At 42.3% G+C, this 15,850-nt stretch overlaps 1 protein-coding gene across 1 annotated transcript in view; it reads left to right on the top strand.

Moving 5' to 3' along the window:
* Positions 1 to 1,179: 1,179 nt before the first annotated feature.
* LOC310871612 (multiple epidermal growth factor-like domains protein 9) overlaps positions 1,180 to 15,850 on the top strand; it is a 48,647-nt gene continuing 33,976 nt past the window's right edge. The window contains exons 1-2 of the mRNA XM_083783228.1: positions 1,180 to 1,806; positions 4,683 to 4,887. Coding sequence (XP_083639354.1) covers positions 1,236 to 1,806; positions 4,683 to 4,887 — 776 coding nt within the window. The 5' untranslated portion in view covers positions 1,180 to 1,235. The remainder of the gene's footprint in view (positions 1,807 to 4,682; positions 4,888 to 15,850) is intronic.

Genomic DNA, 15,850 nt, shown 5'->3' on the forward strand with positions numbered 1-15,850 from the left:
TGGCCTGGGATCGAACCTGGCTGGCAGGCTGGGACAACCACGCCTCTAGCTCCCCAGAATGCATTCTCTCTAGTAAAAAAAATACATGCTGTGTGTGTGTGTGTGTGTGTGTGTGTGTGTGTGTGTGTGTGTGTGTGTGTGTGTGTGTGTGTGTGTGTGTGTGTGTGTGTGGCTAGCAGGAGACTCCTGCATTTCTAACCTGTCTCCTTCTTGGCTCCTATATTGAAATGTATCCCGCATTTCTCTACAATACAATTATTTTACTCTTATTATCTGTGGTAAAATTACAGCTCTGTGTATACTCAACATATTCATTGTAGGCCTACATTTTGTTTTGATTGTAATGTTCCACTTTTTTTTTTAGCAATGTAACATATGTTTTCTTATGCCAATATAGCTATAGCTACAATGTTACACAGCTCTGTTAATAACACATTTATACTAGCAATTTATACTTGTGTAACATTGTCCATACATTGTTTTGTTTTGTTATTTGCTTGGCAGTGCAAACGTCCTATATGTTTCCAATGACAATAAAGACCATTTGAATTGAACAGGGGGTGGGGGCTTTAGGCTATATTAAATCTGACAATCTCACAATTACACAAATATTCTGCCTGAATGAAGAAGAACTGTATGCAGCCCACTGTGCCTAAGCCCTAAGGTATCATAGTCTCTCAAGACAGACTGTTGACTCCCGAATATTTGCCGATAGGATTCTCAGATTGGGTATGATGTATCAGACATAAATTATGGACCATGCATGCCTGCGAAGAAATGGCTGGTGGCCTTATTCATCAAAGGATTCATTGTTCAATGCATAGTAATTACATGATTTACACACAGACACAGTCATGTTCACAGGCATGTTCTGGCAATTAAACCAATTTTATGAATGAAATATCATAGCCATGTCTCTGTTGTTTATCCATTTGCAGTGTTCTTTTAATTATTTATTCATAAGAGTTGAGAGAAGAAGAGTGTCCAACCAGGGTGAAACAACGCCCCGGAGACGCTCCCTCCAACGCTCCCATTGGCTATGGCACGTGTCAGTCAAAGATACACCACCATGGTAGGTTGGAAGTCGCGACTGGTTCACAGGGCAACAATTACCCAGCGTCCAGCCGCCGAAAGACATCAATGGTGGAGCCCGACGTACGCAGCAGGTCCATTCAGGGGAAGAAAGGTCTGACAGAGACCACCATCAGGGCTTACATGGAGAGCTGAAATTGAATATGAGGTTCACGTCCTTAATGATGTACATATCTCCGGTTTTGCTATTTATTTTCTACGTGTATGTTGGATTTTCTGAAGCTGCACCTCGCATCAGCTCCCACGACGATGCGTCGCCCAGTGCCCTCCACCTCCTCCCCGGGAATAAGCCTCCTCTTTCGGCCTCCGACTCCTCCGAGACCTCATTGGAGCTGTCCAGCAACACTGAGAAACGTTCACCTGATCACGACGGCGTGGCTCATGTCGGCCCTTTAACGGCACGTCTCGAACCGTCGCCCACCATTGTTTCAGCACCACCAGACGCCGCAGCAACCACCTTGCAGCCGGCACCCTCCGCGGATGTTACAGATGTTATTCCCACTACAATGGAACAAAAAATAACAGCGGCGTCGGACGTCTCCAGACGATCCGGTGCGAGGAAACGGTCCACGGATGCACAAACATCAGTGTTTCCTCCGGAGAAAATGCTGCAGACCATGCTGGTCTCCATGGTTTCCCAGCGCACAGCAAATGATGCCTGGTCTGCAGATCATATTGATGCTACGTCTATTACCTCAACCGAGAGCAGCCGAGGTTAGTGTGTTTTCATCTGGGAAACAAAATAAACGCATATGGATTGCAATTTATGATGCAATATCATGCTCATTTTATCTTCAGTGTTAATCTATAACTCGGCGTGTACAAAGGGTGAATTTTGGTTATTGTACACTCAATTATTAATGGATAAATGAACACTGAGGATTTTACAGTGTATACATGTTTTATTTATATTAATGCTGCATGAATATTATGTATGCAATGTTGGAACCCCTTTCCATTCACAATCACAAAACGAGGTAGTACTTTTAGCCACAAGGCTGCTATATATTTACTGTCTGGCACAGTGGCACGGCACCACCAGTGTGGGCTGGGGTTTTGACGCAGAGAGCGACCGAATAAACCAGATTGCAACAATGAACATACATACAAACACAACATCATACAGACAGCATCACCTGCTGTACCATCCCACCACATTTCATAACACAAGCCTATTCTATATAGCGTGTAAAAGGATATTTATTTCATACAGAATAAAGGAGCCTGAGGTGAGTGTTCTAGATATTTCAGTGGGGTGAAAGAGGGGCATCGAGGGGTGCAAGGTTTATCCTGTTATTTATCCAACCAACCCCCCCCTTTCCACAGATGTGTGTGTGATCCTTTTGTCTCAGAACTAGACACATTTATTTTATATTTACAAATCTCTGCAGCACCTGTTTAGATAGATACTGTTGTCCCCACTCCCCCACAGCATTTGGGTGACACACCACAGACAAGGAACAAGGAGGCGTACCCCCACGAGTCCAAAATGGCCAGGCAGGCAGGCATTAAAAGGCTGCCTGGCAAGCAGGCAAAGCTATGAATGAGCCCCATGACAGCAACAGAGGAGAGCCCCATCTCCTCTCCACACACACACCTCACAGATATTAGCTCCCCATGTGCATGTGTTGTTCTCCTCTCCAGTCACATCAGCAGCAGAGATTTCTTACACTGGATATCGTCTACTATATACTGCAGGCATAGTGGTTGCACCTGACTAAAATGGCCTCAGCTGTTTGTCACAGGCCTGTGAAATTATACATGAAAAGCTGTAAAAGAGTGACTTGTTGCAAATGGTCCCGAAGGCTTCTTCTACAGTGGGTTAGGCTCCATTGTTCCTCCGTTGAAGCCAAGGGCTACTTACTGTAGCGATAATATAAAGTCAACAAAGACCTCACCTGGGTTGACGCCTAAAGCGGCTACTAGGCGGAATAGCCCAAAATAATGACACGCATTCCCTGTCAGGGCTGGGGCCTTTGTCTGACGTGCAGACAGATATGAATATGATGACGCATACGTGCTTTGACCTTTACAGATACATTATGACCTACTGGCTTCTGGCATAATGTCACATTGAAACGAAAGTACAGTAATAGTTTCCATATACACACAGTGTAACTTTAGAACCTTAACCTTACGTCACCCACCCCTATTGTTTTCCTTATTGAGGCGTAAACATTGAGGCCATGAGGAATTGAGCAAAGGGAACATTTCGCAATGGTGACGTGTTTAAAATAATAGTGTGACAGAGTGACACTACATATGCGTCTGGTGAATATCAATGATTCTATCACACAGCTTTACCCTTTCCCGTCTCTTCTCACCTTCTTGTTCTATTGGCATCTGTTTTGTGGCTTTCACAGATTATTGTATCATTTCTCCTGACCTGCTTAAAGCTGCTTTAACTTGGTATAGGCAAAGACATTTCACATGAGTGAAATACTCTCTTACTGTGTGTGTGTGTGTGTGTGTGTGTGTGTGTGTGTGTGTGTGTGTGTGTGTGTGTGTGTGTGTGTGTGTGTGTGTGTGTGTGTGTGTGCGTGCGTGCGTGCGCGTGTGTGTGCGAGAATGAGAGAAATCACTGGAGGGGTTTCCACATTCTTGGGCTTAATTCAGGCAGACAGTCCTCCAGTGGACATGGCTTGAAGTGAACACGTTGGGGCCTGTTAGCGCTCTCCAGGCTTGCATAACCGTGGCCTTTCAACTGTTACATAAAAGTCACTGCAACACAGTCAGTGGCCATCAACAAAATAGTCTAATCGGAAAAGGATGCCTGGGCAAGAACGCGCCCTCTCTCACCTTTTCTCTGAGGGCAGCTGAGGTATTGTGTAATAACATTGTACTAAAGTACTAAATGTGAAATACACGGATTAAAAACGTCGAGTCACACCGTCTGTCCTATTTTTAAGCCGGACACGTCCTCTGCCTCTGCCTGGTATTTTGGGTCATCTTTGCTTTAGATTGGACTGGTTTAAACAGAATGAAAACACCCCGGGTTGCAGATCACCACACCTAACCTGAGCTCAACTGAATAATAGATGGTTACTCAACAGTACAGGGGGTCACCCAGATGTCTAAAGACACATCTGCTGGTTTCGTGGACTGGGGCTGTTTGAACTACAAGCCTATAGTTTGTAAGCTTTTTGTGTCATGTGAGAGGCTTTAACACCATATTACTATAATAATATTATATCCATAATATTATCTAATAATACGTTTAGAAACACAAATATTTTAAGGCCTTACCCTTTTAACAATTCTATAATGTTGTACGCTGTTCATGAATGTGTTATAAAAACAGGCCTTAATGTTTCTTCAATTTTGAAATGGTCTCCTTTTGAAATTATTCTCTTCATGTTTAGTTGTGTGGGGTTTAGTGACAGAGTACATTTCAGTGTTTCGTTACCTGCCCGCGGCAGCATGACTTAACTAGAGCAGACCTCTATATTACCATGTGGCCATGACTAATATTCAGCAGCATTTATAGGTTGGGGTTAATTTTACACCAAGCTTTCCCTTTCCCATATCCACATTCACTTTCCATTTGACACATCTTTCTTTTCTCTCTCTCTCTCTGTTCCTCTGTACAGAGGTGCTGTGTAACTGCAGTAGTGGCAGTGAAGGCATTCTGGATCCAGAAGACTGTGAGCCGAGCACCGGACAGTGTTCGTGCTTGTCAGGATACACCGGGCTGCAGTGTGAGGACTGTGAGGTGGGACACTTCACCAACGGCACCACTGGATGCATGCCGTGTGGCTGTGACTCTTTCGGTGCTGAAAACAACCTCTGTGACAGGTGAGACTTTTTTGTTTGTTTAATTCTCTCTCTCTCTTTAGCCTTTACAGTATAACAATATAACAGCCCCCTCTTGCTTATAAAGCATGTTTGCCTCCTATATCCAGCTTTTGGTGTCTGTCCGCAAACTTTGTCCTACACAAACATTACATTTCCATTGACAATGAATGGAGAATTTAACAATACAGTAAGCAAATTCAACTTTACATGATGATGTTGTAAGATGATCGCCCCTCAGAGCACGCCCCTCGATTCACACAGGTGTGATTTGTAGTCTCAACCCCCGTTGGGAAACATTGCAATTCAAAATCTGGAAGACGCATTTGGCCACCAGCATTAGATGACCAAATAAATTCCAGATTAGTATTGTGTATTTCAGGCATATCTTAACATTTACAGTAGCCTACATAGCAACGGCTTTACAAAAAAAAAGAAATCAGGCTTATTATGAAATATCTAGTTTGGGTTATCGTGTTTATCTCTGCAAGACAAATGATACATCTACATACCTAAACGAATACGAATGCAGAAAACACAGGTCTGTTATTTCCATTCATAGCTGCAGGAGAGAGAGTGAGAGACTGCATGTATAATTGTTTAGGGAGTTTGATTTGTCACAATGTTCTAGTCTTGAGGAATCATTATCCTCGCTGTTCTCCTTCACTTGCTTGGCAATTAGACCATGATCCCACCTTGACCCCCCCCCCCATGGAGACTGCAGGGTCTGCTCAAATGTAGAGCCAAAACACACACACACACACACACACACACAGTAGATGTGTTTACCGCTAGATAGAGAAGATGTGTGACTGGAGAGAAGCTGCATGTGCGGTTGGGAACAAAAATACATATCTTCTGCCTATAACTGTCAAAAGGAATGTTTCTGGTTTCTAAAAGCTTGACTGAACTTGCGTGTGAATTCTGTGAAATGTTGGGGATTTGTGACGCGTCTCAACTATGTCCTCAGTCCTGACAAGCCAAGTGACAATAACAGCTTTACATAAACCATCATACATTGTATTCATTAGTGTAAAAACACGTTGCCAAATTGTCTTTGTCTTCTTACCGGAAAGATTGACAGAAAGGATGTGGAAGGTGCAGACAGACAGCTGGGGTTATTTCAGGGACAGGGCGTAGAGAGCGTTTACCGTTTACACACTAACACACATAATACGATCCTTCTTAGACTGTCTGAGCCAAGACCACTTCGTTCTAAACCAACAAGCCGAGCTCACTCTCGGTCGGTAATCACAGATTAGCTATAGCTGTGTGAGACCTCAGCTCAGCCAACCCCCAGCCTTGCGCTATTAGGAATGGCGCTTATTGAGTATCCAGCCCCCATCGTCCAACACACGTTATTCTAATTAATATTCGGTATGACATTTCTACAGTAATTCAGCTAGGAGGTTTTGCGGATCTCGGAATCCACACAGAAACGGCGTAGAGCCTCTATTGTGGAGTGATCTGACTTCATCAGTCATGTTATTTATCAAGTTCCTATTTTGACATTACATTATGACTCCAAATTTGTGTAGAGGTACTTGTCTTGGTCTACTGGCCGGATACCGGAGAACTCGCCAGTTTACCAACTCGCCACAGCGAAAATTCTTCATCAATGTCTTCATCGTTATGCTAACATGCTGTCTTCATCAGTGTAGTATGTCAACCCCACAAATGTAGTTCATTTCCAAAGTGATCAGATTCTTTTGTGCAATTAAATGGTCAGCTAGATAATGATACAAAGTTGAGTATGTGAATACCAATGATAGTAGGCCTGTACATTGTTTCGGTACTTTGGTGTTTAAACCTTTGCATTCCTACTTCATCTAGTGTAAACGTAAACTCTAAACAACTATCCTCTCTATCTCTCAATTCAATGCAATTTAAATGAAGGTGAAGTAAAACAAAAATGCACTAAACCGCGGCGAGTCGGAAAACTGGCGAGTTCTCCAGATACCTACTGGCAGTGTGCACAAGTTTGGCGCCGATTGGTCCTGTGGTTTGGCTTCTGACCGCCTGACTGACAGACAGACGCACACAGGCACACGCACATAAGACATACCCTGCTACCTGGCTAGCCTCCTGCATGACAGACAGACGCACACAGGCACACGCACATAAGACACACCCTGCTACCTGGCTGGCCTCCTGCATGCTTGCAGATCACACTCATGTAGGCTTACAGACTGTGAGCTAACAGCCTGTAATTAACCTCTTACAGCATAGACTACTGTAACAATAGTCTTCCATGACACTACACTTCCAATACAAATAAATGTCCTAAAGACAAGTTGTGAATTAATTGCAGTAATGTCACATTGATTAAACAGAAACATTTAGCCCGTCTACCAATATTTTAATCAAAGTACTGGAAAATACTATTTGTTTGGAGAAGGTCAAGGTGGGATGCTTAAAGGACAACCAATGGTTCATGTTTTAAGTTGTTATTAGAGAAAGTAAAAGATTAGTGTTATTTCTTCATTTGCTGCTTTCTTTGGTTTTAACGATTTTAGCCATTTTTGAGTTGACAGGGGGCAGGGGCATTCAAACAAGTGGCTAAATATGTATTGTTTTTACAACATTTTACAGAGATTTCTTTATTTGCTATAGTCCTACTAGACCCCAGGAAATTACATCTGGCCACAAAAGATTCACAGGATCTATTGAATGTGAAGGGCGAGGTGACAAACTGACGGGATGGGGAGCCCTCCCTTTAAGTTGCGTTTTCTACAGATTTCCATTGGAAACTCACTTTGCTTTCAAATACCGTAGTTAGTACGTACACCATCCTCATGATTAAGAAGGCTAGTATTACCCCCTTTAAATACCGTAGTTAGTACGTACACCATCCTCATGATTAAGAAGGCTAGTATTACCCCCTTTAAATACCGTAGTTAGTACGTACACCATCCTCATGATGAAGAAGGCTAGTATTACCCCCTTTAAATACCGTAGTTAGTACGTACACCATCCTCATGATTAAGAAGGCTAGTATTACCCCCTTTAAATACCGTAGTTAGTACGTACACCATCCTCATGATGAAGAAGGCTAGTATTACCCCCTTTAAATACCGTAGTTAGTACGTACACCATCCTCATGATGAAGAAGGCTAGTATTACCCCCTTTAAATACCGTAGTTAGTACGTACACCATCCTCATGATTAAGTTACCGTATTAAATACCGTAGTTAGTACGTACACCATCCTCATGATTAAGAAGGCTAGTATTACCCCCTTTCATTGAATTAGACCACAAGCCATACCACCTCTCACTGCCGGTTCACCAAAATAGATCCCTGTGTGGTCAAAACAAACAGGACAATAGCAATAATGTTAGTCAAAACAAGAAATACTGATGTCAGGGTTCTGGGCTAATGGTTAACTGGGCTTTATAACTGTCTGTCTGATTATGACTCAACCTATGCTTACCACTGCGATAGCAGTGTGTGTGTGTGTGTGTGTGTGTGTGTGTGTGTGTGTGTGTGTGTGTGTGTGTGTGTGTGTGTGTGTGAGAGAGATAGAGAGAGAGAGAGTGGATGTGTGCGTGCATGCTTGCTGGAAACTCCAGTTGTCCAGTCAGTGTTATGCAATACAGCGGTCAAGTGTTTGCCTGGATAAGGAATAAACCAAACAATGTTATATGATTTGGAAAGCTAGCGGTTGCTAAGATTGTACTATTAGTAGACTGTAGACTATTATTCTTATGACTTGTTAATGAATTATGGCTTTTCAATTATACTTTTTTGTAGTATTATGTGCCCCCCCCCCCCCCCCCCCCCCCTCAGGGACGCATCGCTTTGGCACGGGATGGGGGGGGGTTCAGATCAACATATGGAATGAATTCTGTACTGGCCATATATTGGAGCGTGTCTCGAGTGTATAGGGTTTGATGAGGTCAGATCAACATATGGAATGTCAAAACCGGTCAGCTCCATATATGGAGATCTAAGGGAGGCAGGGTGGGCAGTGTCTTGAGTGTACAGGGTTTGATGAGGTCAACATGTCAACATATTGAATGAATTCTGTATTGGCCATATATGGAGCGTGTCACGAGGCGTGATGGACTGACTGACAGGGTGTAACGGACAGACAGGTTTTTATAGTAAACTGCGACCTACCGTTCCAATAACAGATACCGTAGTTATAATTGTTGCCTACTGTAACACTGTGACATATGATGCGTCACATAATGGCAAGGTTTGGTTTCAAATATAATGATGTGAATTGAAATGGCAGGATATGAAGGTATGGTGAATCATGCTTGTTGTGAATTCCTGCTAAATTTGTTGTGGGGTCAACAACCCACTTACTTCCACCATAAGAGTTCTATCAATACTTTATCTGGGTCAATCCTTTTGGGAATGGTTTGTGAAGTCACACATTTATTTCTCACTGTCCTGTATTGAACAGTGCCACAGTTTGTAATGAAATATTGATTCTGGGTGCAGATGTTTCCGTCAGTCGGTCCATCCTGTCTGTCTGGCCCAGTGGCACACAGCTGCAGGCTGTGGTTCCATTTTGTTTGATGAGGACGATAATAATATTAATCACATGTTTATAAAACTAGATAAAAGCAACAAGATCAAAATCAAACAATTTATAAAATGTGTGTGTGTGTGTGTGTGTGTGTGTGTGTGTGTGTGTGTGTGTGTGTGTGTGTGTGTGTGTCATAAAGACCTATCTCTTACGGCTAACTGTATTGGTAATAGTTGTATTCAACAGTATACAGGCTCACCTGATCATGTGATTCTTCTACATAGTATGTTAACGTATTACCCGCTCGGCCGGTTTGCAGTAACTGTTTTCAGCCGCCCGCTACATAGTATCACATGCTTCAAAGCACCTGTATCCCTTCTCATGCCGGCGTGTGATTGAAGGTGTATTACTGGCTAATCAATAGAAAGCACGGGAGCTGACTCTCAGCATCCTGTCCGTCTGTGTCATCAGAAAGGCATCCTGCCTCCGATACCTTCTCGGGAGACGTGCGGTACATGCGGTCAACCTTTCGACTCACAGTCTAATTTATTAATGTTTTTTTTTACCTATCTGCGATTGGTGGTTTTGAGCGGTGAACGCCAAGGCATTATTCTGCCATCTCTCAACAGTCTTGCATCCCTCCCTGTCCGAGTTCTTCGCTCTATCGCGGGAGGAAGCCATTGGCTGACTGACTGACTGGCCGCACATTGACCTTCATAAACATTTGGATGTGTTTATGTCTTTGGTTCCCAGTCAGCGTTGGGATAGGTTATATAACTGGGCCAGCTTGTGATCCTGAGCCAAGGAACTGAAGAATGGATCACTTGACCACTTCAATCCTAGCAACCTCCTATTGCGAGGGTAACATTGGCCGATGCGTTGTGTGGTTGTAGATGCAGCTATTTATGCCCAAGAGATCGGGTGTAGAGAGGGGACCAAATACTGACCCAACCATGGTCAAGTTTACCAAGTATAGAGGGTTGAAATTGTTATTGGTTAAAAGGTCGGCAACCTTTATGATATGACAATCCCAAACTCTCTCCCCCGTCAGAGTTTGAATGAATGTAGAATTATGTGTAGGATGTAATTTGCATACAGATGTGTGTGGACTTAATTTAACCAACAACATTTTATTTAAGACAAAACGTATGCCAGTGTGCCAGTGATCTCCCTCCCCTGTGCCAATGAGGCTGCCCTGCCCGTGGGTAAAAACGCTCCCTCCCACACAGCAATGCAACTACACCCGTTTTAGTATCGAGCTATTCTGGTTTTTCCTGATGGTATTCGTCGCCCACTCACTCCCCTCTAAATTAAAAGCACTTAAGGGTAGCATGCGCTCCACCGGTTTCCCCCGTGGATGGAGAAGGATGCGCTTGTGCACCGCCGGATGGATGTGGCAGGCAGGCGTCAGCGGCCGCGTCTGGCTGAAGAACGAGGTTAAGCCTTGTTTCCCTGTACTACTGACCTACTTAATAACCGGATGATCTAACACCAAGCAGCGAGGGCAGCATGGCTCTCTCTAGTGGAAAAACCACACAAAAAAAACAAAACAACAATTGCTAGAAAAGCAACCCACCCACACCCACCCCTCTGACCAAGGAGGGGGACAATGAAACACAACAACTGAAACCTTGGATTACTGTTTACTGTGGGGGAGGGGAGCAGGTTTTCACTTCTCCACTCACTCACAGCCTTGTCAGCCCTGGAGCCAATATACTGTAGGTTAGCGCTGCAGTCCTAATGTACAGTAAGAAGATGATTTTAAATAAATAAATAAGCCAAGAAAGGCAGACTGTGTACATCAGGGGTGCCCAAAGGCTGTGCCAGGTAGATCACATGACATGCCCCTAAAGAATATTTAATTAAATATATATATATATATATTTTTTCTTTTTTGGCATCTGCCACTTTAATTAAGTTGACTTGATTGATTGACTGACTGACATAGAAAAGGGGCTGTCCAGTCGATACCAGAGCTTATGCAGTATATCCGGATATAAAGTTAACAATTCAAAATCTTCTATAATGCTCCTTAACCCAAAAGAGAGGGCTAATCCGCCGAATTACGCAAGTCACTTTAGAACGGTAGACAAATTTACCTATCTAGGTATCCAGATTGTCCCTAAACTAGAAGATGTGGTAAATCAGAATTATAGCCCAATTATAGAGTCTATTACGGAAGCGCTGGACAGATGGTCAAGCCTTCCAATTTCTCTTATAGGTAGAATAAATATCCTCAAAATGAACACACTCCCTAAACTGTTGTATTTGTTTCAGAATATCCCCTTGCCGCCTCCTGACGGCTTTTTTACTAAAATGGAAAAGTTGTTTCGTAATTTTATTTGGAATAACCGACGCCCCAGGCTCCGTTTATCTTTGTTATATTTACCTTATGATAGAGGAGGGCTAAAGTGCCCTAATATGTTATGGTACTATTGGGCAGCTCAGTTGAGAACTATAATGTTCTATTATACGGAGAAGGGATCCCCCACATGGAGGAACATTGAATCATACTCTTTGAAGCTCCCACTGCCCGAATATCTTTACTCTAATTCGAGTAAAAAACTGATAAAATACACAGCTAATCCTATTGTTAAAAACATGATTAAAGTTTGGCAGGATGTCAGACTTTATGTTTTGGATATCAAACCCAGTTTTCGATTCAGCCCAATTTGGGGAAATGAATATTTCACCCCAGGAAGGGCGGATGGGGGCTTCAAGATATGGGCCAAGCAAGGGATTAAACAATGGAAGGATGTTTTTGACAAAAGGGGGGATCTATTCTCTTTTGATGAACTAGCTGCTAAATACAATTTACCCCGTACACACTTCTTTAAGTATTTACAACTCAGAAGCTTTATAGGGGTTAAACAGGTGAATTCTCTGACACTCCCTCCCCTGTCAATAATAGAAAAAGAGCTTATCAGAAACCCCTTTAATAGGGGCATCATTTCTGATTTATACTCTATGTTAGTAGAATTCTCTCCTGAATCCTCTGAATCCAAATATAATGCATGGAAGGCTGATCTACAAGAGGAATTGACATTGGAAGAGTGGAGCTCAGCCTGTATGGATGCTCAATCCCAGACGGGTAACACTCGGTTAAAACTGTTGCAATATAATTGGCTGATGAGGGTTCAAGAGAAATTAAATAAATTCAGTGCAGATATTCCAGATACTTGTATCAGATGTGGTAAAGACAAAGGTACACTTTTCCATTGTCTGTGGGCATGTCCAAGAGTGAAAGAATTCTGGGAAGAAGTGAGGAGGGAGATTCAGAAGATATTGTCGATAGATATTGAGCTTGACCCAAAACTGTTTCTATTAGGTCTTTACCCACCAGGCCATAAGATTCAGAGTAGCGAACAAAGATTCCTGGATTTATGTTTACTACAAGCCAAAAGGGCTATAGCCTTATCGTGGAAAAAGATAGGCAAACCCAGTATTGCTCAGTGGTTTAGGGAGTTATCACTGTGTCTTCCTCTGGAAATAAACAGAAGATGTTTGATAAGATATGGGGAAGGTTTATCCAATATATTACGGTTAATGATTTATCTTATTTAATGGTGGAAATTGTCTAATTGTATTCTCTGCAGCTGTTTGGTCTTGTGGCCATAAGGACTCTGTTGTTGTTGTTACCATTCTAAGTGCCATTATTTTATTATACTGTATGTTATTGTTTTGTTTCTTGTTTGTTTTTCATTTTAAGTAATTGTATTGTATTGTCTGTATTATGTATTGTTTTGTTGTATTGTCTGTTTGTCAAAAAAAAAAGAAAATTCAATACATATATTGTTAAAAAAGAAAAGAAAAGGGGCTGTCAGCTCAAACCCATAATGCAATACTTTGTTTTCAAGAGTTTTGCTGTGCACGAAATCCACAAATGTCAGTAGATTACAAATGAAATACAAAAAAACCCTCTAGGCCTACACAGCCTATTCCATTCCTCCCCTTTAAAACCCCATTCCTCCCCTTTAAAACCCCTCTAGGCCTACACAGCCTATTCCATTCCTCCCCTTTAAAACCCCATTCCTCCCCTTTAAAACCCCTCTAGGCCTACACAGCCTATTCCATTCCTCCCCTTTAAAACCCCATTCCTCCCCTTTAAAACCCCTCTAGGCCTACACAGCCTATTCCATTCCTCCCCTTTAAAACCCCATTCCTCCCCTTTAAAACCCCTCTAGGCCTACACAGCCTATTCCATTCCTCCCCTTTAAAACCCCATTCCTCCCCTTTAAAACCCCTCTAGGCCTACACAGCCTATTCCATTCCTCCCCTTTCCCAATCCAAGTGCATTTGTCTTAAATGTAATGCCAGCGCCGCTATTCCAAAGCCATTTTTAGCAATGATATTATAATGTTTCCGATGGGTAGATCTCGTTGAGCTGGTCATTTTGAAAGTAGCTCTCAATTCAAAAAGTGTGGGCACCCCTGGTGTACATTGTACAGTGTTTCTACCCCTGGTGTACATTGTACAGTGTTTCTACCCCTGGTGTACATTGTACAGTGTTTTTACCCCTGGTGTACATTGTACAGTGTTTCTACCCCTGGTGTACATTGTACAGTGTTTTTACCCCTGGTGTACATTGTACAGTGTTTCTACCCCTGGTGTACATTGTACAGTGTTTTTACCCCTGGTGTACATTGTACAGTGTTTTTACCTCTGGGTGTTACATGAAGGCTTGCTAGCACTACAAACACCCAACCAGATGGCAGATTGAGCGGTGTTGCCACAGCTCACTCCTTGGGGGACTGCCAGACAGTTAGTGAGGGGGAAAAAATGAAGAGGCCATGGACCGGTTCTCTCTTGTTAAATAATATTAAGATTTGAAAAATATTGACAATATGCAGTTTTGACAAATAATACATTATTATTGATGTATTTATTAATAATCATTATTTATTATTATAGGATATAAGGATATTAAAGCATTTCACATGAGAAAGATTGATTTAATAACCCTTGCCTCTTGAGGTGACCGATTGTAGCGCTACAATGATCATGGGTAAAATTATGATATTGATTTGCTTAATCACACTGTAATCATATTGGTGATGAGTTTTGGTGGGGAGGGAAATAAGAAATGATAATCAACGAGTGAAATGCTACTCCCATTATTTCACTTCATGTCTATTGTGTTTTCTTGTATTTACTTATTCATTCACGACACTATTTATTTATTCCATCGCACGCCTTTGGTGCGTCAACATACAATATAGTTGACGCACTATAGCAGATTTGTGGAATTTAAAGATACAGATACAGTAAATGTGACGTCTTCAATGCTCATTGTGCTTATCAGTGTTAGGTCTTTGGTCCGACGGTATTTAGTATGTCATGGTTTTATTGTGCTTCTGTGAGCCGAATGGATGTGTTCTGCTTTTATTATTTAGGACTTTGTGTACTGCTACAGTGATGTAAATAGGCTTTCAATGTAATGAGTCCCGGGATGCAGGGATGGTCTTTTAGAAATGAGTCCTAGGGACATTTGATGAGTCCCACTTCAACCACGTTATAGGAGTCATATTTAGCCATTTTGGTTATATTCATGTAGAAAACAGAAGAAGAAATGATTATTATAACTAAGGCTAGCAAAACAAACTAGAATAAAAAACAGTACATTAGTACAGTAGTGCATCCTGTGGATACAGAGGTCGTTGTTTTATTGCGTCCCTTAACCCATTTTGGGCGGGCACCCCTTTTGGTGTTAGCATTATGTTATGCTTTAGCTATTGAAAAATAGCAGATCTACAAGCTCATAGCGCGGTGCGCTACGAGCTTGTAGGTCTGCTATTTTTGAAAAATCGAAGAACGACTGACATAGAAAGATAGCTTTTTCAGAAAACTGTCAGGATGTAGAAGACATTTTTAGAATCTGATCTCAGGTCAGAATGGGTTAACTATAAACTGCGTTTAATCTCTGCTGGTAGGTATTATTTATGAGCCTTTGTGTACTGTGAGGAGACGACGAGGTTCAAAGATGCAACAGCTGCCAAATAACGTGTCTCCGAATGAATTGTCCATTTTCAGGATTAGATAATGACACATGAACTGTGCGCAGCCCTGACTGTTAGGTTCTCTTTGTTCTAAAAATATATATATACTGTATATCAATTTGGAATCAAATGCTGTGTGAGATGCATCTGGCACTATCCTTTGTTCTTCTTTTGTTCGCCGCCAAGTGTTCCCCTGTTGACTCGTCTCAATGAGGCCATGATGTTGACGACAGTCATGTTTTTGTCTGTGCTCCTTCAAAACATTATTAGGATGTGTATCTATCTATTGTGCAGAGCGTCTGTTGATCTGGGCCTTGTCCTCAGCGGTGCCCACGCCCCACTAAGCACTGTCACGGGCCTCCTGATTTGCATCAAGTGCATTTGTTTTCACAAAGCCCCATTTGTGTCTGAGACCTACGCACATGCTCGGGGAAAGTCCTCCCAGTCACTCTTCATTTGCTTGATTGGGTTTGAAGTCATTGTCCGCAGAT

The sequence above is a fragment of the Protomyctophum parallelum genome, assembly GCF_964188405.1.
Source record: "Protomyctophum parallelum genome assembly, chromosome: 15".
NCBI lineage: Eukaryota > Metazoa > Chordata > Actinopteri > Myctophiformes > Myctophidae > Protomyctophum > Protomyctophum parallelum.